Genomic DNA, 26,355 nt, shown 5'->3' on the forward strand with positions numbered 1-26,355 from the left:
TCGCACAGTCGGCGTCTGTCCCCACACATGAAAGCGTCACTGGCACGCATTTAATCCACAATTAGAATTGCAGTTTTCTGTTTTTTTCAATGACTCTGTGCTTCCTAGTGTGGTTGACTTTTCTCACTTCAGTGCTAATGAGATTATTAACCTTTTTAATTCCACATTCTGATTCGATTGCTATGTTCACAATCTGAAGCCCTAAACCTGCATAAGAACTGTGGCTGAACCGAGAAACGCTGTTCATTTCTAACCTGGTACTGACTTTTTAACAGTCTTAATTGCCTTATTATTATTTTTTTTTTTTAAATCTCCACCATCAAATCTGTGGCTGTGTCTGAAGTGTTTTTAAACATGCATTCATTAAGATGCACAATTTACAGTAGATCCCTCCATTCTCTCTAACTTAAGACCTGTTTCTAAGCTTCCTTTTATGTTGTAGAAAAAAGGTTGTGTGCATTGGCAACTTCAATCTTACTTGGAATGTAATGCCGTTTTAGTAAAATTTCAGTCTCATCAAAGTACAGAAAAAGCATTTTATGTTATGTATTAATGAACTTTGCGGACTCTGGAAACGCTGCTGTGCTGGTACTTTTAGATTTAACTGCAGCATTTAATACTGTCAAGACCATCACATTCTTGTCTCAAGCCTTGAGTGCTGTGTGGGCTTGGAAGACACTGTTCTGAAATGGTTTAATCATACTTGTTAGCCCCTTTAGGCTGTGGGGTCCCACAAGGCAACATTTTAGGCCCTCTCTTTTTTTCCCTTTGTATGTTGCCATTGGGATCTACCTTGAAAAAAACGTGAAGTATTTTCCACTGTTTTGCTGATGATGTTCAGATCTACTTTCCTCTAACAAGTTCTCGATTCAATCCTCGATTAAAACGGAATTGAGTTGAGATTTAATTTTTTTGAAGTCAAAAAATATTGATGCTTTTCAAATGGACAAACAGATAAAAGCATGTTTTCCCCTACATGAGGCTACTATGGGAGATTAAACCTTTTCTCCCCCCCAAAGGAAGAATTGCAGCAACACATATGCTGACGGGGAAGAGACAATGTGATCCCATCACCATTGTTCTGGATTCACTACATCATCTTCCCGCCATCTGCAGGATCCTGTTCAAAATGTTTTTGCTTGTTTTTTAAATCCTTGTTTTTAAACGTGCTATATAAATACATTTGAACTTGACCTCGGCCTGTGGAAGCTGGCTCATAAATATCTCTGTGTGCCAGGGACATCTGTTGTCATCAGTATGTAATATTGTAAATAAAAAGAAAGGCCCCACTTGACTTGTGTTTATGGGAGTGGAATGATACTTCCTAATCCCTAATTTATCCTTGAAACGTTGCCGTTTCCCCCCAAAGAGCAGCAGTCGTGAGTATTTGGAACAGACCATCGCAATCATGCCGCATATGTGATTTGGAACCTTTTGAAAAAAAAGTCGATTTATAAAAATCCCACTGAAGTGGATTCTAACTGGCATGTATTCAAACTAATCACAGCTTCTGAACGATTTCACAAGCAAATCCCCTTTTAAACCTATGTTTGAAGGGACAGTTATTTGAGACATTAACAGCAAACTCCACGTAGGACCTGGATTTACGGTTACCTTGTTTTTAACGGAAAGAAAAAAAAAGTCTTGCAATTTGCAGCTCCATCACAACGGTGGTTGTGAGCTGCCCACAGGTGCATTAACGCTCAGGACTTAAAGTGTCACACTCAGCAGTGCCACAAATGTGTGTTAAATTATTTCTTGCTTAAGGCCTGCAATCATAGAGGATCACTTCAAAGCTTTTTCTCTCACCGGTAGTAAGAGTATTCCAAATGTGTTGAATCCTATGGTCACTGTCGAGGTCATTGTCACAGAGCTTCTAAATGCTCAGTAGGACGTTTGGATTAGTGATTGAATAAAAAACAGATAAAAATCAGTACTTCAGTTACTTGCTCCCTGAAATTCTGACAAATGTATTTTTGTTTTATTGATGAAAAAAAGCAAACAAGCGTAACATCATGGCTCAAGTGACTAACTGTTCCTTTTGTGTGGGCTTATCGGAATACCTGGACTTGTTTTTTTTTCTCCATTGTTTGCCAGTAATTTGTCACAATGTCTCGTGGGTAGTGTGTTCTCTCTTGGGAAAGACCAGTTTGGACTATGCCATTGTCTCCTGCCCACTTTCCTGACAGACACTTTCTTGGCATGGAGGGTAAAGAGCTTTGTGGTTTGTGCCAGGCTGATTTCCTCAGTGGCTTTGGTGTTGGCTGTCAGCATGGCATGTCTACAACAGTGAGACAGCCAAACTTGATTTGCCTCTTTTCCTTCTCATTATTACAGTATTTGTCACTGAATATAATGTGATGTCTTTTGTCCAAACACTTCTGCGAGGTTAGCTTTCTAAGGGAAATTGTGAGTCTGGTACTCCGAGTCAGGGATGTTTGAGAATGTTTTAGTTGTTTTTTTCAGTATTTCCAGTAATGCTCATGTTGAAAAGCGATGTGCAAAACAGATGGGGAGTTGTAATTGTGAGGTTAAAAGAAGACAAGTGACCATGTGTTTACAGAGGAAAATATGCTGTATTTGATTTGCAACGTTGGTCTCTTTTATCCTTTGTTCATATCCTTCATAGTGCAAAAGTAATTCATGACCTCTGGGAAGTCAACTTATTTGAATAATATGAAACTTGACACACATACAGTTGCCTGATTGTTACTCTGCAGTAGCCATACAAGGAGGCACATTGATTGTATTAGCTGATTAATACGAACTGCTCTGCGTTGGACCAGCTCCAGTGTGTAACTTCTGTCGCCAAAACACTACCACTGTGTCACGACACACCTCGACTGACCCCACACCACAGGTGAGCCTGCAGAGCTCTCTGAAAGAACATCTCTACTTCCATAGTCCAGCTGTTCTCTTTCAACATTTGTTTCAGTATCTCCCTGCCTCACACATGTTTCAGAGACCTGGGGATAATACCTTAACCTTTAAGTTTGCTGCCATCTCACTTTTCCAGTGTACCTGCTATGCTTCCCACTGTTTGCCCCGATGTAAAACACAAAAACAAAACACAGCTCTACCGAGAAAAGACAGAGAGAGTTGTGTGGACATGATCAGCTTTATCAGCATTGTCTGAAGTCATTCGACAATGGCCTGAATGTACCAGATATTTGTTTATAGTGACACACTACGGTGCACCTTTACCAAAGGATTTGTCATATAAGGTTTATAATTAAGTCGTGTCATATTCTCAAATTGCCATATGCTCATGATATTATAAGCCCTGGGACAGAGACAAATCTGCTCAGGCTTTAAAATGTCATTTCGACAGCAAACACGATGACTTTTACTTCAAAAAAGGATGATCCCCCCCCCTGTTTTTCATCCAGAAAGCAAGCATTTCCCCACATCTAACAAGGTGTCTCCTGTCATTGTAGGTGCTACCTATTGGACGGGATCTCAAAAGGAGCCTGGCTGAACCGCTCGAGCATCATATTCGCAGGGAACGACAAGTGGTCCGTGGACCCTCGAGTGTCCATTGTGTCAAGTGTTGGTGACAAACACGAGTACAGCCTTCAGATACAGAGAGTGGATGTAACTGACGACGGCCAGTACACGTGTTCCATTCAGAGTGAGCGCAACCCACGGCCAAAGCTCCTCAACCTTATTGTGAAAGGTATGTGATCTCGGTTCATAAGATAATTCACTTTTGTGCAACTGTGTTGTGTCGTTTCAGTGCTGGGTGAAGTAATTGAATGGATAATAGCTGCTTTTTCTGCTTATATCTATCTCACCACTTATTGGTGAGTCATTTCAAAGATGTTTTAGCCAACAAAATGCCCAGAGCAAATCTAACAATAATTTGAGTGGTCATATATTCCCCAGGACTATATGTACTGAGGACTGTAGTACTTGTTTAGCTTTAGTTCTGTATCCTTCTCCACTCCAGGTGTGTTGGTTGAACACAGATGCATACATCTTCTCTCCTTTAATGTCCTTTATTTGAGCAGACAGGTGTGTGAATGTGTATGAAATATGAATGTGCTTGTGCTGTGGGGTTTTGTGTGGGAATATGAATCTATGTTGCCAGTTTGGTTCAGCAACAAGAAATAATTAGGAAAACTTTAATTGTCTGTGCTCTAAAACATATAGTTTATACAGTGTACGCGCATATGATACACATATGTATATATATATGTACATGTATGTATATATATATATATATGTATAATTAGGTCTCTCAATGTAACAATTAAACAATAACTATATAGAGAGATCCTTATATGGTGTAACTGAATGAAGGAATAATAAAGCAACTTTAACACCTTCACTCTCTGCTCATGCTGCACTCACCTCCTCTCTCTAGAAATGTCTCCATCTTTAAGCACAAGAGCTTGCGTCACGTTGCGTTGCGTAGACCGATATGATACAATCTCTTTACGCAAAGTTCACCCGACATGAGCGAATAGTGACAGCATACTACGTCTTTCGTTGTAGTTTAATTTCACTGATATGTCATAATAAAACATGTGGTCGCAAAAACACAATATGAGAATGGACTCCTGTGGGAGCGTCTGCGATCTTAAATGTGTTTTTCTTTCTCGTCTTCCCTTTGAAGAAATGCTGTGGTATGCCTTCTTGAGTGTTAACCGCAGATCAAATTTCCAGCATGCTCGAAATGAGATCGGGGTCTGTGATGCATCGGGGAGGCATCGGCAGTCTCTGCGGGCCCTGTCTTTAAATATTTCACACTTAGCGACTGCCGACGAGGCCAATTAGGGGCAATTAGTAGAGACTTGCGAAACTCGCCGGTGAGCACGTTATCGGGGCTAGAAATCATGTAGTGTGAACTAAGTTTCAGTTGACGGCATTGGTTGTATTTTGAGCCTGTAGCTGATGAAAGAGAATGTAAGCTTGTTGGTTTAAATGTCAGGAGGCAGAAAGTGTAGCTTTGATCAAAGCTTCCTGGCTTCAGGTACAGCAGGTAGTAGGTGTTTTTACAGGTCTGTACTGCACTGTAGTGCTGGGGGGTATTCTGGTATATACTGAAAAATTGCTATGTATTTTTTTTTTTTGATGATACGGATGATATGATACAGGGCCGCACGATTCTGGCAGAAATCTGCATCACAAATCGTGTTTCTTGCACTCATGAACAAGTGCCAAACAGTGTATGGCAAACCTGCATAATGGCGAGCCGAATGCGATGTATCGTGCAGCCGTAATGTGATATGAACTTACGTTTCTTTGAACAAGGGAACGAGCTGCAACGCGCACTGTTTCACTGCTGCACTACGCATGCTTAGGGCTTAGCCGATGAAGTAACGGTGGTTTTAAATGCAGCAATGAGCCATTTACTCCACCAACTTAGCAAAAAGAACACGTATTAGAGTACCAATAATATATGCAGTTATCAGTGGCGGTTGCTGGTCTTTAAAACAGGGGAAGCTAATTTCAGGCCCAAGTTATTTATTATGTAAAACTGAAATGCTGTAATAGTGTTTTTATTTACAGTGTATATGTACTAATGAAAATGGTCTGTATCGCCAAGTAAATTATACACAACGACCAGCTGTTTGTCTACAGACTTCCAGGACTGAGGCAGAAAAGGCTCCGCTGTCGTGGAGCTGTCAATCGAAAACCGGTTCCGCCTTTCAGACAGTTCCCCCAATCATCATGCAGAAGCCCGGCTCTCGCTGGAGCGCTCGTTCATGCTGGTGCATAAAAGAAATACCATTGTTTGCCATGAAACTGTTGAAAAATACCGTTTTATATGTTTTCGGGCAGCTAACCAGTTCAGTATGTGCATTGGCTTGCTTAGTCTTGCTTAGTGGAGTGATATGGTGGTGGCTTGTGGGGTTTAGATGTTGCTGCGTTGTTGAGTGTGGGCAAGCCGCTAAACAGGAAAACAGCCCCATTTCCTGAAAACCATTTTCCAAATGCCATGTTGTATTTCTTCAATAGGTTGTTGCAAAGGCTTACAGCATGTGCGGTCCATTCTGAATATGTTCAGAGAGGGGACAAGCTGTCAGAAGAAAAATTGTTACATTTTGCTCTTCTGCTCTTAATGTATTCTTTTATTTCACAATAGTTTTATGGCCTGCATTTAGTGCCCACTTTTCCCACCTTCATGTTCACCTAAGGCAGGAAACAAATGGGTTGTTTTCAAGCCAAGCCGAGGTAATGACTAATTACAATGGAACATAATGTCGCAATATGCACACCACAGAATTTAATAGAAGAGTTAAAGGGTTTTGAACACACTGGTGGAGATGTGCGAGCTGTGCTAAGTGAAATTAAGAAATGTCTCTCCGGCTGACAGTGGTTTATAACATATGACTCTGTGGACTGAGAAAATATACCTGTGTGAATACACTTGTTTGTTCTAAACCATCATTTCAAGTATTTTTTTTGTTTGTCTTTATCCGGAAGGCTGGATCGTGTCTTTATAAACTAGCCTCCTCTGAGGTGACAGACACTTTAGAACATCAGCTTCTCAGGCGGTTGCATAAACAAATAGTAGACCACGAGTATGCGTGTGCATGCAATTTAGAGCAGCGATTCGTTAAAGGTGAGCCATGAAAGGCCATGAAATATAAATGGATATGTTCTTAATTCTCAGTTTTGTAATGAAGTTTGAAGTTGCTGTAAAATATGTACGATAGAAATACCTATCAGGAATGAAACAGAGCCAATCGCGGTTATAGTAAGTGTTGTTTTTCATTTATCTGACCCAGTAAAGCAGGAAAATATACATATACAGCAATAGTGTGACGTTTTATGTGCAAGTATTCCGTGTCCGCAGGTCAGCATACAGGCCTAATATTTCAGTGTGTGCACTCGATGTTAATTAGTTCATTTTAATTCGTACATTGTTATTTATGTTGACGGGTAATTACGCACTTGGAGAGTGAGTCCTTAATTCAAATATTACCTGGAGCCAGCGGTAAGTGTTTGTATCCCCATGTTTGCATGAAAACAATAATATATATGATAATTATTTTTGTAATTTTCTTACTATATTTTATTTTATTTTATTTTATTCTCATTTCTTAACTGAGCTGTTGTGAATGTGTGTTTCCCCCCTGGGGGAGGAATAAAGTCATTCAATCTTCAATCTTCATTCAATCTTCAATTATCGATCCTAGTGATACAAGTGTCCATACTCTGCAACTCGTCAGAGCACCTTTGCATTTAAAGAGACTGTCCCATTGTTGCAATGTCACAGGGGCAGTCTCTGCCTCTGCCAGTGTGTCCATCAACAGCCTTGTATGTTGTCACAACCATACAATTTTTTCCTCTGCTGTGCACTTCTTTTATTCTCTCTTCTCGGGGAATTTGCTCCCCTTAAAGCTGCCCGTCCATCCTGACCTGTTTCTTTTAGAGATTGGCTGATAAATCTTTCTAGCCGATTTGATGATTGATAGGAGATTTGGCCACCTATTGGCAATGGTGGACCCTCGCTCCGATAGTGGCCGATGGCTGCGCTGCCTCCACCCGTCATGTGGAAATGCAGATCACCACTCTCGTAGCAAGTCTAGCACAAATGATGGGTCATTGGCTTCATTTGCTTATTTAAATGCCACTTTTGCTTTGTGTATACACACATTTCTCCTGATATTTAATCAGAAAAGCAATGTTTTAAAGAGTAAATGAAACAAAATGATACAGACCGCTGCTGGATCTGCTTATGAGAGTTAGTGAGAGTAGCGGAGTCCACAGCACGTTGAGTTTAGAGGTATATTCTTTTAACCTCAGACATTTCAGCACTTACACATTACACAATACAAAACACTGCTGATGATGCATTCAAGGATGCATTAAACAAACACTTGCCGCTGCATCCTTGTGGTAATACATGCAGAACTAATTAGTATTTATAAGACATTGTTCTCTTTTATATCTTTTTAATAGTGTGATGAATATTGTTATTGCAAATCTTTGGAATATATGACCAGGGGTGGGTATTGCGGCTGTAAACCAATATATTCCGATTTTCACTGTCTCAATTCAATTTATTATATTTATGTTCCAATTTTGCCTTCTTATGAAAGTGATTTTCACAGAACTAATGCTGCAAATTGTCTAAAATGTGGATCTCTCTAACTGGGTGAATGTTTAAATATATTAATGTTTCCATTAAAAAGTTAATTATAGTGCACATTTACAATATAGTCATAGGTGATCATTCAAACTTGAACACTAAAAAAACCTGTTCAAGTTCAAAATATCCAGCCTCCAAACACCCTCAGGTAATTCAAAGTAATTAATAGGTTGTCCAGCAGTGGGTGCTGTGAGCACAGCTTACCCTCTTTGTTCATTAGAAGAAGACAACAGTGGTGCGCCGCTCATGTCCTCCTCTCACGACTCTCATTTTTAAGCCGTGTTGAATCTCTCAGGGCTAACTACTGAACGACAATGTAAGGTTTTTAGTCGATCTCGGAAGATTTAATCACTAATGATAGAGTTCAAAAGTTTTTCCCTTAGTGAAAACTGACTGGAAGTTGAGGAGGTTTTTCAACCCAGACCTAATCTTGACACTGACTGACATTTTTCACTTATTCTCTTATGAGTGGGGGAATTATAATCGACTCAGCTCTCTCATGCTTCAAACCACCATTATTGTCCTTTTAAAAGCTCCACCATTTGTCGACTTTATAGAACAAGTCCTGCCCTCGACATTGACTTCATTAAGTTGATTTGGTATTGACCAAATGTGACTGATCTACAGTAAATACTGGAATAGACTGTGTTGAGCTCATTTGTATGTGTTTAATCAATACATCTCTTCCAAGTCGATGTATTGATGCCATCTGAAGTTATCTAACCTTAGAAAGAGTAGAAATTCTCAAATAACAAGGTCTAAACTAAGACTTATTTGCATTAAGGAAGCAGAATACATATATTACATGTGAGTAAAAGGAGCACTGGTGTTAGATCAATCCATAGAATTGGCTGGTAATATAAACGTATGTACTCTATGAGGAGAGAATAAAAAGTTTGTGCATCCCAATAATTTATGGCTAATACCAACATGGTCTAAAATTTAGTGGAGATTAAAGGCCACATAGACAGGAAGCTCCAATTTATGCTGCGTTTGTGTGTGTGTATCTGCGTCATTACCTCGTTTATGAAACCCTAAAGTTTCAGAACAAACAGTTCAGCCACTGCTGAGAAAATAGTGTTGTATTGTTTTCCTGGGCTCTGCGAAGCGGATCGGCACTTCCTTAATTTGATGTCGTCATCAGAAATCCTCACCACTCCTCTCACCACTGTAGCGCCTCCTGGTGCGGGCACTAGTCCGGGCACATCCGGTTGCGTACATTCAACCGCAGAAGAAGAAGAACTACTCTCGTTGTAGCTGCTGAGATGCAGAGCATCCACCGTGCCAGAGGGGGAGCTGTGTATCTGAGAGCTGGCCTATCTATTACGTCACTTCCAGGCACCTGGCCAATCACAGGACAGTAGGAAAGCTCTCGTTGGCTGGCCAATCACAACACAGTCCACACTCTGGGGGTGTGGTTTTGGTCTGAAAAATGAGGAGATATTTTGATCAGCTCGTTTGCAGCGATTAGGAGGTTTTTAATCATGAAAACAAGTTAATACATGTAAGTAGACCTCCATAACCTCCAGATGAATTCACCACAAAGCCCCATCCGTACCCACTCGGCTGAAGCGACGACACACAGTTGCTCCCCTGTGTGTCCATTAAAACACATGACTGATGCAGTGAATGAGTGAATGGTCAGCGCTTGGGTTACAGGTGAGCCATGTCTCAAATAAACCTGTGATGAACTGTCGTCAGCTGCTTAGCGGGCATTAATAGCCTCCACAGGACGGTTGTGTTTTGTAGATGTTTGCTTTCTGAAGAACACTCTGTAATGGGAATTTTACCAGGGGTGTATCGGGTCATGGCAGCCCCTAGCCACCGGCCATATGGCCACTATCAAACCAAAGCTAATGTGCCAGCTGTTGTGCTGTATAATTTGTTTTGCAATGTCCAGATTTCTTGATGGATGTGACCTAGTGGCTAGAATTTGGCAACAGTTTGACCTACAAATACCAACTGTTATTTCACACTTCACAGATGCTTATAATTTTAGTCTGCGATGAAAATCACTTACACATTTGAGTCGTTTTTTAATGGAGCAACAATGAATGGGTTGAACAAACTTTTCCGCCTTTCCCAAGCGTAAAAAAAACTTTTCTGTGATATGTCAAGATTTTTCTGATTTTCTGTTTCCATTCAGAGTTGTTTTTTTTTTTTATCCCTCGCGGGCTGATTGTAAGCCACCTATAGACCTAAAGAGTTCTGTAGCCATCTTTTTTTTTAACTTGAAGATCAGCTATTCTTAAAGCTGTGTGTGTTATCTATACTTGCTCTCGCTGAATCCTCATGCCAGCTGTTGAAGCACAGCTGTGTATTATAGAGTAAATTGCAGCCGGGAAGTATGCTGAGATACGGATAAATGCCTTTGGTTATGTTCCTGACAGGTTTCTTAGAGTAGTTAAATATTTGGAGCATTATATTGCGTCATTTAATTTCTTTCACGTAGGGCTGTAACACATGAAGTACATCATACTGCACTTTTGTTTGTTTTTTTTCTCTATTTTTTGTTCTGTTTTGTTTAGTTTGTGCTTCGACTATAACCCGGCGTGTTGTGAATCACTACCTGTCACCGTGCTGCACTTGTGTGTACATGCTTAAGTCCACTGGTGGAGAACACGGGGGGTTTCTTTACATATGAAATGTAGCAGGGGAACTGCTCTGTCATGTTGCGCAGGCTTCTGGGATCATGCTGTCTGTGTATATGCTGAAAGGGAAAGGGGGGGAAAAAAAAGGGCTTTTCAGTCCAAGCATACAAACATTTATTAATCCTCCAATGCCAATGTTACAGCTGAAGTAAAGGGATTTCATGGCACTGGATTTCTCTTCTTTTTTTTTGGCAGTTTTGCTTTGCTTGACTGAGTGCACCATGAGGAGTAACACAGAATCAGTACATTTGTATGAAATACATGCAATGATCTCAACTCATTCCAGGGTCCTCGATCCATGTCTATATGCTGCACCTTAACACTAAATTATCTCTTTTTTTTCTTTATTTATTGAAAAAACATACTTTCTTTGCCTGGTAATGTAGATGGAAATGAATGAAATTGCTAATATTCTACAATTAATGATCAGTAAAGCCTATTTGCATGTATTATGCTCTCTTAATTGTCTAAAAAATAAAATAATTAAAATGACTAATTACCTTCCATTAAGCCATACCTGAACATTATGGGCGTTGTATGGCAACGCGAGTGTGTATTGACTCTCCCACTTCACAACACGTGACACACACAGTGCTGCATCACAGCGAGGGCAGGGTTAGGTAAGGCTGTGGCTGCTCCCTCATCATTCACAATCATCTGCGTGACATTTTGTCCCCCTCGGAGACCTCGTGTCACCGCAACAAATTAGACGTTTGCATCTGTGCCTCTGCCCACCGTTGCATCATTGCCATTAAACGGGGCCTGCGAGAACTGAGGGAATTGTGTATTTTAAAACACAGCGGCACTATTGCACCAATGTTACAGCTCACGCGAAGCAAAGGGCACAGCCTCTGTTTTGCTCTCCGTTGCAAAGGATGATGGGGAGAGATAACCGAACGTACAACAGGAGCCTCGGGTACCCCCCAAAAACCTTTGAGAATATTCATTTTCTGCACAGTGATGAAAAGATATAATTCCACGCATGGGTGTTATTGCAGCAGTGTTGTTCCACTAGTACAAATATTTATCACTACACAAATTGACCAATGGCCAAATGTGTTTCTCACACAATCTCTGCCAAAAACAGTAATTATCAAGGTCATCTGGATTTGCCTGAATGACTAAAAAGGTCCATGTTTTCCTCAAGATACATTTGGCTCAGGTAACTGCCGAGCAGTTAAACCCTTCCTTTAAATAATCGACTTAACTTAAGATTAAATGGAATGAGTTGCGCCCTGTGGCTGTGCACTGATTATGGAACGATGCTGGAATAATAACAACAGCAGCATCTGCGACATCCTGAACTATAACCACTGGTCTGCTGCTCCTGGTCCTCAGCGTTCTGTTTTACTGTACCGCTGGTCCTCATCTGCACACACACACACACATACTCGTACACTGACCTATTTACCGTCTATCCTGACCGCTATCACGTGTAGCACGGAGGAATGAGAGATGGTATCGGGAGCAACCTGCCCTTTTACCACATCACACGATTACCCGCCTCCGCCACTGTCGCTCTTTTCCTCCCTCTCTGTTAATTAAGATTGTAGATGTGATAATGTATTAAATATGCACAGCACCTCTCATCTAAGAATATGTTGTCACACCAAGGAGGGGCAGCAGAGGCACACTCCCCCCCTCACCCACGTTGGCTCGCATGGGTATTGCTAATGTGTTTCGAGCTATCATCATTGAAAACAGAAAACTGTAGGCAAAGGTGTTGAGCTCAGAGATTTATTCAACTGCATCCCGCCGAGGTATTGCACTCGCAATCAGTTTCCCTGAATCCTTCATTAAATGTGCCACCGAGTACATCACAGGGTTAAGAAAAAAAAAAAATATGAGGCATAATCCTGATGAAAGTTCTTTTGACATTAATATGGAACAGAGCAGATTCACCAAACTCATCGCCCACGCCCACCGAGAGAGTCGGTATGGGTACCGTTTCTCAGCAAGAAGCGAAATAGAGGTTTGAAAGCTCTTGGTTGTTGCTCCTCTCTTTGATGTCAGGGCAGAGATAGAGTATAATTACAGGCTGCAGAATGAAAACCCCCCGGGCCAAACAGTTAGTCAGTTTATTCATAATGCGCTGTGATTCCGTCACTGTCATTAATTGCTGGTTGCGTTTAAAATAGATATCGGCGCAACAGTGCAGTCCTGTTACGAACACGCTACCAAGTCCACACCCTCTCAATTGTCTCGTCTCACTGTGTGGACATAGTGCTTAAACAATTTCCTGTATAACCTGATGTTAAATTCACCATTTTATTGACACATAGCGGCACTTGTATGGCGGCGTTTACTGCCAAATAGTGAAAGTGGATGTTGCTGTGAGTTCTCTATTATAGGCTGTAAAAGTAATTACAATGCACGATACAATGCATTCTCCTAAGCTCGCAGACATTTTAGTATATTAAGGATACACCCACTGGTGTTCAGGCTTTATTTCTTAACACCAGCATTAAATGATTATTGTAGCTTATAAAGTGAGTTTTTTTGGTGTAATCCAAAAAGTCTAAAATCAACCCAACAGTTCTGTCTGCCATTATGTAACCTATCTGCAGTTCATGCATTTTAAGTGTTTTTGCAAGGACTTGCAGACCCATTTGGTGAATCTATTTTAATAGACAGTGGTGGATGAAACACTTATCTTTCAATGGAGTAAAAAAAATAAGTAAAAAAAAGCATTACCGCTCTGTAAAACTAACAATACATGAATGTACTATCAACAGAATTAACATCATGTTTTGAACAGAGTGTGAATTTTCTAGCCACAAGATCATTTCCGTGCTGAACTTGTGTGCATTCACATCCGTCTTGTCTAATGCATTTGTTTTCCCTCCATCGTGAACTCACAGAGCCTTGACGACGTCAGTCAGAGAATCTCAACGCTTTGTTTATTTGTTCCGTCATTGTATGAGGCGAAGTTTTCTCCAAAGTTGACATTCTTTAACTCAAGTCAATAGAGGAAATGACGTGAAATTGCCACGTCCACTGTGACTGCAGCATGAGTCATTGATGCTGATGCTACAGCTCTTCGAGGTACAGCTACTTACGTCGATAGAGACTCTTAGGATTGGCTTGTCAAGTCAGCAGAGTAACGGTCAGCTAAACGCTGTGTAGTAAAACTAAAAATAAAAAAAGCACACTGTTTCTCTCTAATGACACTGTTCCTCTGTACAGTTGTGGCACGGCTTGACGTCGACAGGCGAGTCATGAGCACGACATTTAACACAGGAATCAAACCAAACAATGACATTTAAAATGCATTTAAAAAGACTTCAAAATCCTGAAAACATCAGTCAACATTTACCAAGGATTTAGGAGTCTAAAATCTCTATATTTAACGGAGGAGTCTGGTGTAGTACCGGTGTAGTACACAGATTCAGTACACCGAAAATGACTGCTTTGTCCCTCCCTAGTTTGTGTGTTTGTGTCGCTTGTAAGAGAATGTTAAGACAGTTTTGCGCAGTCGTGCTGTTCCGACCTCATCCTCATTGAGGAGAGGGACTATAGATTATAGTATATATATAGTATATATATATATATAGTATATATGCCTGGTACACCAATCCTGAAAACATACAACTAAGCTAAATAAACTAATTCCTTTAGTACAATCATCTTGTAAATGTTTTCATGATAATAATATATACTCTCAATTTTAGCCTCCTTCTATGCTTCTGGTACTGCCACAGTTGAAGTGTTTTTGCTCAGAGGTCTGAGGTTATGAAGCCTTTTAATTTGACCCTATTATATATCAATGGATTGTTCCTTTTTTTCCCTATGAATGTCATCGTTTACTTCAGTCCTTAACATACATTACCGATGGTAATTATTTTCAGATTTATAACCCCTTAAATTCCAGATTTTGTGATTAAACAGGGGTTCACTCGAGTCGAGGAGTTTCCAAAATGTTGTTATTATTTTAAGACACAAAAAATGCTTATGTATGAATTCATTTTTCCAATGTTTTTTCACTTCAGTCCTCACCATATACAACAAATATTCATATTTGAAATATTCCTGTCAGGGGTAGATTTACAGTACAAAAAAAATAATAATAATGACTTCACCTCATGGAACACAACAAAACATGACATTTTGAAAGGGTTTCAAAAAAATGCCTCAGTTTGTTTCCACGGTGTATTAAAGACTTGAAGATAAAACAAAGAAATATCAAAATACAAATAAAACACAAATAAATATTAAGCAATTTGCATCAAAACAACACTCAACAGAAAGATGTCCACAAATAAAACACACACAAAAATGTCTTAAGTATTAAATACTGTATATATGTATTATGTCATGTATTGTAAACAAAAAAACAAAAAAGCTCTGTTATCTGGATGACGCAGGAGAGTCTTATGACTGAAGATAACTGTGATCCAACTGTGCATCAGTTGCACCTGGAGTCAGGAATAATATATTAAAACAACTTGGCATGCCAATGATTTGGCAGTGAAACGGTGTGAGAGAATATGAGTGTGTCTAAAGGAACAGATTAACCATCGTGGCCCCCGACATTTAGTTAGCCGCTAATCACTGATGTGTATCTGAATCTCTCCATCTTTCGCACATAATATTAAATGCTGCGCTCCATTTTGTTTGCACTTTGAGGCTCATATGTGTGCATGCCCTTGCACATGTGTGCGTCAGTGAATGGTGTGCGTGTGTGTGTGCGCAGTAATTTGACTCCTCATCACAGAAATAGCTGATATTAGCTATGGTTAATTAAAATGATAAGGACAAAGGTCAGCCACTCAGCTCTCACATCTCTCTTCTCTAGAGGGGGAATAGATACAACATGAGTGGAAAGTAACATAGGCATTTTTAATTTGCTCACGTAGGATGGTCTTTACAGGTAAAACATCCCAACATAAAGGTTGAATTCACTTTCTCACACCTGTAATTTATTCAGTCTTCATTTTGCTTCAACCGTCTTTGGCAGAAAGGCTTTTTTTTTCCTCGTGTTTTTTTTTCTTTTTCTTAATATGGTGGAAAGCGTGATGGTTCTGGACCTACTTTACCGTCAGTGAATGACAAATTCATTTTTCATCTATTTGTCATTCAAAATGCATGTTTACTATTGCCCATCAAATTGAGCTTTGGATTATCGTAATGGACGGAAGCTCCCCGAAATGTTCTTGCATGCGACAATTATCCTCAATTTGCCGACGTAGTCTCTGCACTCTTATGTCCGTGGGCAGCATTAGATTAACAGACAGGGCATATGTTGACAGAGCTATTCCTCCTGTAAGTATGTTGTAGAAAGGTTGTTTTTGAATGCTCTTGCCTTATATTATCATATATTATTTGTGTCATAAGTAATACAAATGCACTCATGCAGTTCCTATGTGCCATCGATTCTGCAAACATTGCAGAATGTGTCCTAATTCAGCTTTATCTGGTTATTGTGACCTAGTTTATCGATTGGATCCAAAAACACGCATGACACATCACATGATCGTGTGTTAAGGATTAACAATAGTAATTGTCATTTCCCCTCTAACCATGTGGAAGTAAAGTTTGAACAGTGGTGATGATAATCATGTCAATTTTTTATTCTCTACAATAAAAAAAAAAACACTTCCTGTTGACCTCTTGCCATGACAAGTTCAGCATCTTGCACATGTCCACATTGTTATTTAACCTGATAATTAAACCTAATGCCTCTGTTTTGTCTCTTCATTTTCTATTTGACATGTTGTTAAAACATGTGTATGACACTGTCAAACAGAACCACACTTTATTTATTTCCACTTACTAATCTCAGTTTGGGTTTTTGTTTGTTTTAAATGTTTTTTTTAATGGCTTAAATGACAGGTGATTTGAGCAACTGTAATGAAGACAGGCTAATTTAGTAGTCACCATATTTACGCTGATGATTCCTTTATCCACAAAGTTTTAGTTATCAATCAACTCTGGATTCCTTTCATTTGCTCCACGTCACTTAAACTTTACCATTACCATTCATTTTCCCACTACACGTTGTCATCATGTGGGCACACCATGAAAAGAGTATTATAGGATAGCGTACACAAATGTATTCTTTTTCTCCAAAACAATCATGGTCTCATTATTAAAATCATATTCTTGCCTTTCCTAGTCACTGCTACATATCAGTTGAAACAGACATACACTGGCTGGTGGAAGAGTCCCAAATTAGGCTGAGACATATGATAAGAAGGATTTAGGACTACACAATATTTATCGATGATGGATGATAGTTTGTCTCTATCTGTTGACTCTGTGATGGACTGGCCATTTCGCCCTGTGTCATTTGGGATTGGCGCCAGCGCCCCCAGTGATGTTTATTTTCTCCAAAGCAGCAGTTAAACACCTTACCTTACCTAGTCCCGTCCTCATTTGCTTGAGGGTCGGGGACGATGGTCACTTCCAGCACTTCCTGTTTCGAGCTCTGCGTGTGCGTTTGGTTATTGAGTTATTGAATGATCAAGTCAATCATTTGGTACAATAATGGCAACAGTCTAAATTCAGAATTGTCATGTCTTGTGGCTTGTGCTGGTGGTGTTACACAGACGTGTAAATCACAGCAGACACATGGGTCATTTCCGTTGTGTGTTCCACACACAGTCGGCCCTCGAGGCAATATTTGTCATAGCATACAGCCCTCGTCAACAGTGGGATAGCTGTGAAACAGATTTGCTTTGGGGTGAAGCATTGACAGATGTCTCAGAGATACACTGGTCTTAATTGGGCAGATAAATATCACAGGCTGTGCTGTCCATGGCCCTGCAGCTCTGTTGCATACATCACCCTGAATTCACACTGACCATTAGCAGTGGGGAGCTGCCCGCCTGTTTGATCCCCGATAGTCATCTGCTGCACAAAGTACAATTGAAGAGTCTGCTTCCTTCACTGACGCTATGTTGTGGAAACCAGTGGTCATCATTATGACGAGACAGGAACCGGCGCACGAAGGATGTTTTATCAAAGTCTCCAAAAAACAGGCATTCAAGGAATTTAAAATGATCATAGTCACTGATGTTCGGTATTAACATCATTATTTGAACAATCGGCACTCCAGAGTAAACAGGCAACCTCTGTTGACATCTGTATTCTGCAAAGTACATGCTCAGGGTTTTTAATCATGTGCCATTTATTGAATATTCATGACTTTGGCCTTTCCAAAGCCCTCACAGGGCACGAATCACCTACGTGTTGTGTGGTCCCAATCTTCCCCTACCAGGCCAGGGGGAAGAGCGATGAAAAATGAAAAAAGCAGACAGTAGTGGGCACTGTCAGAGAATAAATGTAGCAGCTGACACATTCATTCTCTGCTCATGCGCACACCGTCATTTTCTTTTTCTTTTTTTAACACACGCACGCATGCACTTTGAGAATAATCACTAATCCTCTTCAGGACTTGAACCCTGAATTGTTTGGCAGCCAGCGTTAGTGATCATGGACTTACATGACTCAGCAGTGAGAGAAATAAATCGGGACAGAAAGAGATGAAGAGTGGAAGAGAGCTTTTGACAAACAAAAAAAACAACAAACAAACATAAATTTGACTCTTATGTCATCAGACTATGAAGGTGAGACAAGAAAAGAGAATATGTGTGCAGTTAATGGTTTAGTTGACGCAGGGATTGGTCGAGCAGATTGTTTCAGCGTCAGTGTAGAAACAGCCACAATGGCAATGGAAAATAAAATGTATTAAAATGATTTTATCATAACTTACGTACAGATCCTTTAAAAAAAGAATGGCATTTGATGGCTTTAAACTAGGGCTGATTAAAAAAAACAAAAACAAAAAAAAAAACAACAACTAATAATTAACCTGACATTTTGAAGTGCGTTAATCTTGAATAATTGCAAATTCAAAGTTTGCGTTTCTTCTAATGACTTAATTAATGAGTAATCAGACAGTGTGCATTTCAGACACCGTTGTGTAATTGTGTCTCTCTTTTTGAAACACAGAACTACACATGGAACCGTGTGGTTTCAAAGAGACTCGGGCCTATCAAGTGCCGACCAGGTCATGTCAAAATAAAAGCTCAACATTACATGTCATTTAGCAGACGCTTTTATCCAAAGCGACTTACAATGGAATCAAGTACAATTAGCCAGGGGTGGAATCGAACTTGCGACCATGATGTCTTTGGTACACAAGGTAGGGTCTTAACCACTGAGCCACTCCACCCCAACATGGATGACTGTCATCCATGTTCTATGCAACGAGAACATGTGTTAACGTCACAACAAAAGAAAATTCCACCTGAGAGTGTCTTTAGAAATGCAGACGTTCACATGTTTCATGATAACACAGTCAGCTACGCAGGCAAGGTGTCCAAATGGAAGTCGCCGGGCAGCTGCCAGCAGATTACGGACACTCTCGGTGCCTAGAGTCGTTCATTTGCCGCTTACTTTCCACTCGCTGGCGATGTGGAGGAATTCCTCTTTAGCAATTAGTCACGCATCTGTATTTTGTCAATAAATTGTGCCGTGACACCCAGGTAGTTGTCATATTGCATAAGAATATTGTTGTATCGCTGGTTCCCGTCGCTCAGCTTCTTAAAATGAAACCCTGCGCCCAACAATCCCTCACCGCTCTCCATCTTCAGCTACTATCTCTCAGTCTCTCCTATCTGACTGACTGCAGGCGCGGGGATAATTCCCGGCTTTCATTTCATTCCGTTGCGTTAACTGCGTCAAATTTATTTTTGCCCGTTAATCTCGGCTGTATTGATCGCGGCGATCACCGCGGTAACTTTGACAGCCCCTACTTCAAGCGTCTTTGAGAGATGCAAATCATTTATTGCTCAGTGGGGGACAACACGTGAACTCTGATCATATGCACTTATTCTGGCGGGATTCTGCACTCATTCTGATGAAAGATGAGTGAAGATCGGAAATAGAGCAGGTCACCACCCCCACTGAGCCATTCTCTTTTCCTATGACCGGGTGAAGTGAAGCTCTGTTAGCTGCCAAATGCTCTCTCCCCATTAATCATGATCTTGGTTCTGAAGTTTCAACTATGACCTTTTGCACTGCATCAAGGCCCAGTGGCAGATGGAGACAGAGCTTTGTGTCCTCACATCAGATCATCCATTACACACACACACACACACACACGCGTATATATATATATGCACGTACATATGCACGCACACACAGGCAGAGAACTGAGATGCATACAGGATAGTCATTGTCATCTGGGCACGAGCTGATAGTTGCCCTCTGACATTCCCAGTGCTTTGTAATGCATAGACTATTTGAAACTAGCTTTGTGCGTATAGCCGTGCTCATCAAAGAGACTTAGTAACCACATAACTAATTGAAAAATCAGCGATCCTCCCCGCAACTGAGCGCAAGAGTGAACCACGCCGAGGAATATTGTGTCCTATCACAAGGAAGATGCTGAGGCTGAAAGACACTGATTAGCATGAATAAATTAGAAACAGTTTCAACAAGTGAGCTACAGCTTATCTTTGAATTGCATGCCCAGTGCAGCTCTCTCATTGAAGATTTATTACCTCTCACAAGGTATTTCCAAAAGTTCATTTTAATCAATTGATTTCCCTTAATTCATGAATTACTCTGACGTGCACAAAATTGGTAATACGCTCTCCATAATCATGATTTCAGCATCATTAACCTCATTGGCACCATAATACGCACTGGGCATGATATTTTGGTAAAGTATTATTAGTATACTATATAGTATATATATTATTATATACTATATTTTATTATTATTATATATATATTTTTTTATATATAGTTATTATTGTATAATTAGTTCACGACAGAAACGGTTTACAGTTTCTATTACATGTCTGTTAGAACCAAAGCTTGTTTTCAGCATATTTGGAATTAAAACTTTTTTTAGGGCTGTCAATCGAAAACACAAAACAAATGAATGGTACAATTTGCTGTAATTAATTGTAAAAATAAACCTGAAGCTTATAACTCATGGAATGAATGTAGAATCAACACAAAAAGTATATTTAAATTCAAAGACTGTTTCAATTAGTGCTGTCAAACGATTAAAATATTGAATCACATTGATGTCATCGTTCGCACATTTTTATCTATTCTAAATTTCCCTTGATTTCTTTTTGTCCCATTATTTTCTCTCATGTCATCTGGGATTGGCACCAATGATTTTTTCTTATCAACATAGAAAAGGGGATCCGGTCTAGCTAGATCCGGTGTGGTGTTGTAGTTTTTCTAACGTTACTAGTTGTTGCAAAAGCATGTAAAAAAAAAAACTACAAAGTTTGCTGCGTTAAAAAAATTGACGCCATTAAAATGGGTTTGTGTTAACGCCATTAATATACACGTTTAACTGACAGCACTAGTTTTAGTGGCTTTCTTTAAACTTTAAACACAGTTTCTTTCCTGTGAAATACCAATTTGGCACAATTTTTTCTTTATATTCTCAAATAGAAATAATAACAGAACCCAGGCCCACGTTTAGAGTGCAGGATGAAGAGTTGAGTGGGCCGTGCAAGACAGGTGCTAAAATGGAAGGAGCTTCGCGGATGCAACCATGTTACTGCCAAGTGTCATTTTTGTCTTGATTTTCCATTCGTTTGCAACATCCAGAAAATGGTTAGCTCATGCCTCGGCATAGTGTCGCTCCGATGTTTTACTCACAGTTAGTGCAAACGACTGCAGAGTCTAGTCTTTATCATTGAAATGCGCAAATGACTTCTTTCATCCTCTATGGGGTCAGTCGCCACGAGACGTAAACAAACAACGATATCTGCATCCATTTTTTTAACAGGTTAAATTATTTAAATGAATCGCCAAAATGAACGCATTAGCGTTGACAGCTGTAGAAATGTTATTATTTGATTATCAGCCTGATCAACTTGCTTGTGTGCCGCTGTAATAACATAGCAGCACTGAATTTGACCCGTGGGTAGGTTGCATACACTGCATCAGAAACCGTGAACATTTAACTCGGACACAGTGAAAACTGTTTATGCTCCTGGCAATAGTTGTACGTTGCAAAGAAACAAAAAAAAAAAAAACATTTCGGAGGCCCGAGGTAGAATTTTTACAACGTTTCCTCTTTGTTCAAGGCTGTCATCATCACCTTGTCAGTGCATTATTGTTGCTTCAATATTAGTGTCATAGCTGCTTCCATCACACACAGGAAGGCTGCCTTGAAGCAAAAAGAAGGGAGCCACTGAAATAAATCTAGAGAAGAATATCACTGCAGGGTTACAGGTGAAGTAATAGGAATAGACTGTAGTGTAAAAATGTATGCCACATACATTTACAGCATTACAGTGACGTGTAACATCTTGGTCACATCTGCACAAAAAAGGAAATCCTCGTTGAAAGCAACAATTTGCAGTTGTTGTTTTTTTTTTGTTTTTGATATCTTAAAATCTGTATTTGATCTGTTTCAGTAAAAGCGTGTGCAGTTTCTTATATATATCACTAAACTGCACTGTTCCCAAACAGTCACTGTACCCCGAGGCAAATCCCTGCACTACACTAATGGGGTAAATCAGTGGATTCATCATACATAATGATATCATTATGGAATAATGTTGATCAGCTAATGTGCACTTGCTGGGTATCTATTTGTGTCTGTAGCAGGTTGGTATCTACTTCAACTAATCACATCTCTACTTATTTTCAACCTACATATCGTTGTAGCCAGGAGGAGATCTAAAGATATGAAGAGATGCCAAAAACAGACAAGCAATAAGAGCTGATGAGGTTTTATGTCCACCCCCGTCTACTGCTGCTGGGCTCGGATATATGGGAAGAAAATGAAAACACTTTTTTCCTACCAAAAATTGTTATTACTTTTTATTATTGGCCCATGGATGTGTGTGTGTGTTTTTCTGTGATGATATGAGAGTCCAGAAAGCGATATCGATAGAAAACTCATGTGCATGCCCCCATGTGTGTAACTAGACTTGGGATGTTACAATGAAGCGGCATAATGAACACTGATAAGAGAAGTCAATGCTGAGTTTACTCTTTTGCTCTTTGTAAGTAACCCAAAATGTAATTTGTAGCTGCAGCGCGTGACAGGAAGTACTTTTTATTATAGTATAACTACTAAGCAAAGGGAAGTGAACCAGGTTGTCACTAATCTTAAAACAAAAAGACAGTTGCAGCCCTCACTCTATTTGAGTAATGGTAAAATAGTCGCTAATCAATGCATTTGATGTGAGATTAATTGAAACATTTGTTGAGTCATATACTCAAAAAACAAATAAGATAGATGAATTGTTTAAAAAAAGAAAAAAAAAAAACTTAATGTTACTATAATGACTTTGTCAAAGAAAGAAAAGGAAATAAGCAGCCAGTAATGACGTGACTTCTTTACTTGAACTTTTTTTCCGAGTTAAGCGCTACAAATGACCTGTCCCTGCTTTGTGACTCTGTCAATGAGGGGTAATCTCTTTTAGGAACATAATCTCTCACTGTTTATGTTTAGTTTCCGTGTCTGACACCTATTAAGTGACTGGAGGTTGGTTTTCTTTGTGCCTGCAGTGATGGAATAGAAAAGCTGTGGCAGAACTGACTTGGTGAGGAGTTAATCACATTGTACGAGAAGGTATAATTTACAGATATATTACAATCCATCATTTTTGACATCCTGCCGTTTAGAAAAGCTTGTAGTCGTGGGTAGTTTTTTTTTGTTTTTTTTAGATCTCATTGAGATTTATTTTCCACAATTGGGGAAGTTGAAGTTGACAGCCCCTCACATCAGTAAACATAGGCCATAAAGTGCAATGATTTATGTAGTGTCTCATCAATATGTATATGATGATGATGGTGGACAAATGGAGGATTTTATTTATTTATTTTTTTTAAAAAGGAGAAGAAGCTGTAGCAGGAGGCCTCTTTCTCGCTCTTTTTTATGCGTATGTCCCTCCCTCCCTCTAGGCTCTACCTGACTCCTCCCCCAGCGCCCATGCTGCTGTTCATTACAAGTGGCCAGGCTTCCCCTCTGTGCTCTAATTGGGAAGCTGGATAGAAGTGGATTTAGTCAGTAATGGGTGCTGCAATTTAGCGGCACAAGTCATCCTGGAAAGGCCTGTCAGAATTCATACAAGAGCCCAGCTGTGTGCTTCCCCTTTTTTGCAGCCCCCTCAAAGAAAATCCCTGCATTTTAATAGCACAGCTGTAAGCGTTTCTGTAATTCAAGGTGACGTCATTAGAGGTCTATTTATTCACCCACGGTGCGTGGGGGTGATGACAATCACTGCATCAGCTGAGGCAGTGCACTCTTAGCACCTCCTGCAGAGCTGGAGAAGGGAAATTAGGGAAATAGGCAAACATGGCAATCATCACATTGTTTATGAATTAACATGTAAAGAAAACAACAAGCAGCGTTGTGTATGGGATGAAAGATTGCGGCGCTATTTTGCTGAAGTGCCATGTATTCCTAATGTCTCGAGAGGAGGAGGGAGGATTTGAGAGCAGCGCTAATATGAACACACATCATGTACTCTGTCATGATGAGGTTTTGTCTAATCTAAGCTGGAAATATATATTTGGGATTTTGTGTAACAGAGCTGGTGGCTACAAGGATTCTGCCTTTGACACACGAAATAGCGAGAGTGCCTATTATTATCCTGCATTAGCTGTTATGCTATACAATTCAAGGGGAATAAAAGAGATAACAATATGCACCTGAGGCAAACTGTGTTTAGGGCAGGTCAAGGACCCCTCTGTGTTGTCCTCTGCAGTGTGGGGGGAATAACATTTCCACAACGACCTTAAACTGCCATTGACTTACTGCCTAAAGATTGTTCTGGTGTCATGTTAGCTCCATTGGGAACACAGTTATTGCTGACACACAGATCCAGCTCCCTATCTGAATAAACACCAGTGCTATTAACTGTTATAATGAAGCCAGAAAATTGAGGGTAATAAGTTTCAACTTTAACGGCCGACACGTGTGAAGTAAATGTGAGCTGAAGACGTAGCATTATGAAACCTCTTGGTAACTGGATTTTCTCATTAGCAGGTGCAGAATTTTAAATAGATTTAAGTCTTCTGCTAAATGGAAATCTCCTTCAGCCCTCAATGTCAAGTGTCCATCCTATATGCCCCTCAGCAGCTACCAGTGTATCTGCACAGTAACCGAGCAACAGGAACCTCACTGAAATAACATCTCATTTAGGATGCTTTATTTCTTTCTTTTCCTTTCTCTAATGTGGGGCAGCGGATGACAGGATATTGTTTTGCTGGCGCATTTGATTGATTTTTGGCTTTTGTATTCATTATTAATGATTTATGGACCATTATCATAGCACTTATAAAAACACAGGACTCACTGATGCGAGTTGATTCATTTCTCACTTCCTTCGCAGAATTGTTTTCTCAGTTTTAGACTCGCCTTTTTTTAGCTCATCATTTGTGACAGCTGTAACGATCGGCTGCTAAACAGCGACATGGTCAAGCCGCAGAAAAATAGCATGCACTATCTCAGAAATAGTTAATGTTATTATGGGAATATCACTGTGAAATGAGGGTAGGACAAAGTGGACTGTGGCATACTGCCACCACTAGGTCATTAATGGTAATAAAAAACACTTCATGAAATGTCTCTGTAATGATAGGTAAAAGAAAAATATTGCAAATAATTACAACGCGAACCGCAACTGACAGTGAAATAATCACCCTATAGTGCCAAAGGTTTAGCATGCACATTTTTAATAGGTAGCTTTATTGTATACACTATGCACTGGAGAAAAAGCATGGAACAAAAGCATGGGTTATTATCCGGCGAATACATTGCTGTTCTTCAAAGATATCTCACTTCCACAGATGATAAAAGTTGCTATTGTAGCGTCTAAAGTTTGACTATATTGAGTGTATTGATGTTTTATTCTGTTTCTCTGGCTGTGTTGTTATTCTCCCATGGAGTAAAGCAACTTAGGCACCGTGGCTGTGTGCTGAAATACTGAGAGCTCTTCATGTGAACCTTTGAAACCTCTCAGTCCCCGCCAAGGAGAGATAGGATCAGTAGACAACCCCAACATTTTCAATTTTGTGCTATCAGACACTGAGGAGACGTGTCAACAGTAGGGTCCTACAGCAAGCAAACACAGGAGTCTGACAAGCAATAACCCAGATTCAGCGCCACCTCCGGTCGTCTCCCAGTGAACGTCCACTGCGTTCAACTCATTTGGATCCAGATCTTTTTGTTTCTTCAAAAAAGAACGGCTCTCAGAAAACACGTTTCCCGTGCTGTGCTGAGAGTATTTTTTGTGGGCACTTCCTTGTCTCATTGAGTATGCTCAGTATGCTCATCGTGTGTCAATCATATCTGTTTCAGTTGTTGCAACCCTGTGTTACCAATCCTGTCAAGTATGCATCCTTGGCATGCATACTTTTTATTACCGTAGCTCTTAGACCGTTTGTGATATCTAGAACGTTTAAAAACCATGGACTGGCGATCTGGCCAGGGTGTGACCCCGCCTTCTGCCCTATGTCAGCTGAGATTGGCACAGCACCCACATGTGGAGGATCAAGTGGTAGAAGATGGATACGGGAAAGCAGAGAAATAGAGTTGTGCGCCCATATATTTTTCATTACGTTAGCCCCTCAGGACTTCCGCAGAACGACCGTCCGGTCACG

The 26,355-nt window shown here is 40.1% G+C and overlaps 1 protein-coding gene across 1 annotated transcript in view; it reads left to right on the plus strand.

The window, feature by feature from the left end:
- The window catches only part of negr1 (neuronal growth regulator 1), a 132,636-nt gene that overhangs the window by 37,144 nt on the left and 69,137 nt on the right, over nt 1–26,355 (plus strand). The window contains exon 2 of the mRNA XM_044044474.1: nt 3,438–3,676. Coding sequence (XP_043900409.1) covers nt 3,438–3,676 — 239 coding nt within the window. The remainder of the gene's footprint in view (nt 1–3,437; nt 3,677–26,355) is intronic.

Source organism: Solea senegalensis, linkage group LG14 (assembly GCF_019176455.1).
Source record: "Solea senegalensis isolate Sse05_10M linkage group LG14, IFAPA_SoseM_1, whole genome shotgun sequence".
NCBI classification, from domain to species: domain Eukaryota; kingdom Metazoa; phylum Chordata; class Actinopteri; order Pleuronectiformes; family Soleidae; genus Solea; species Solea senegalensis.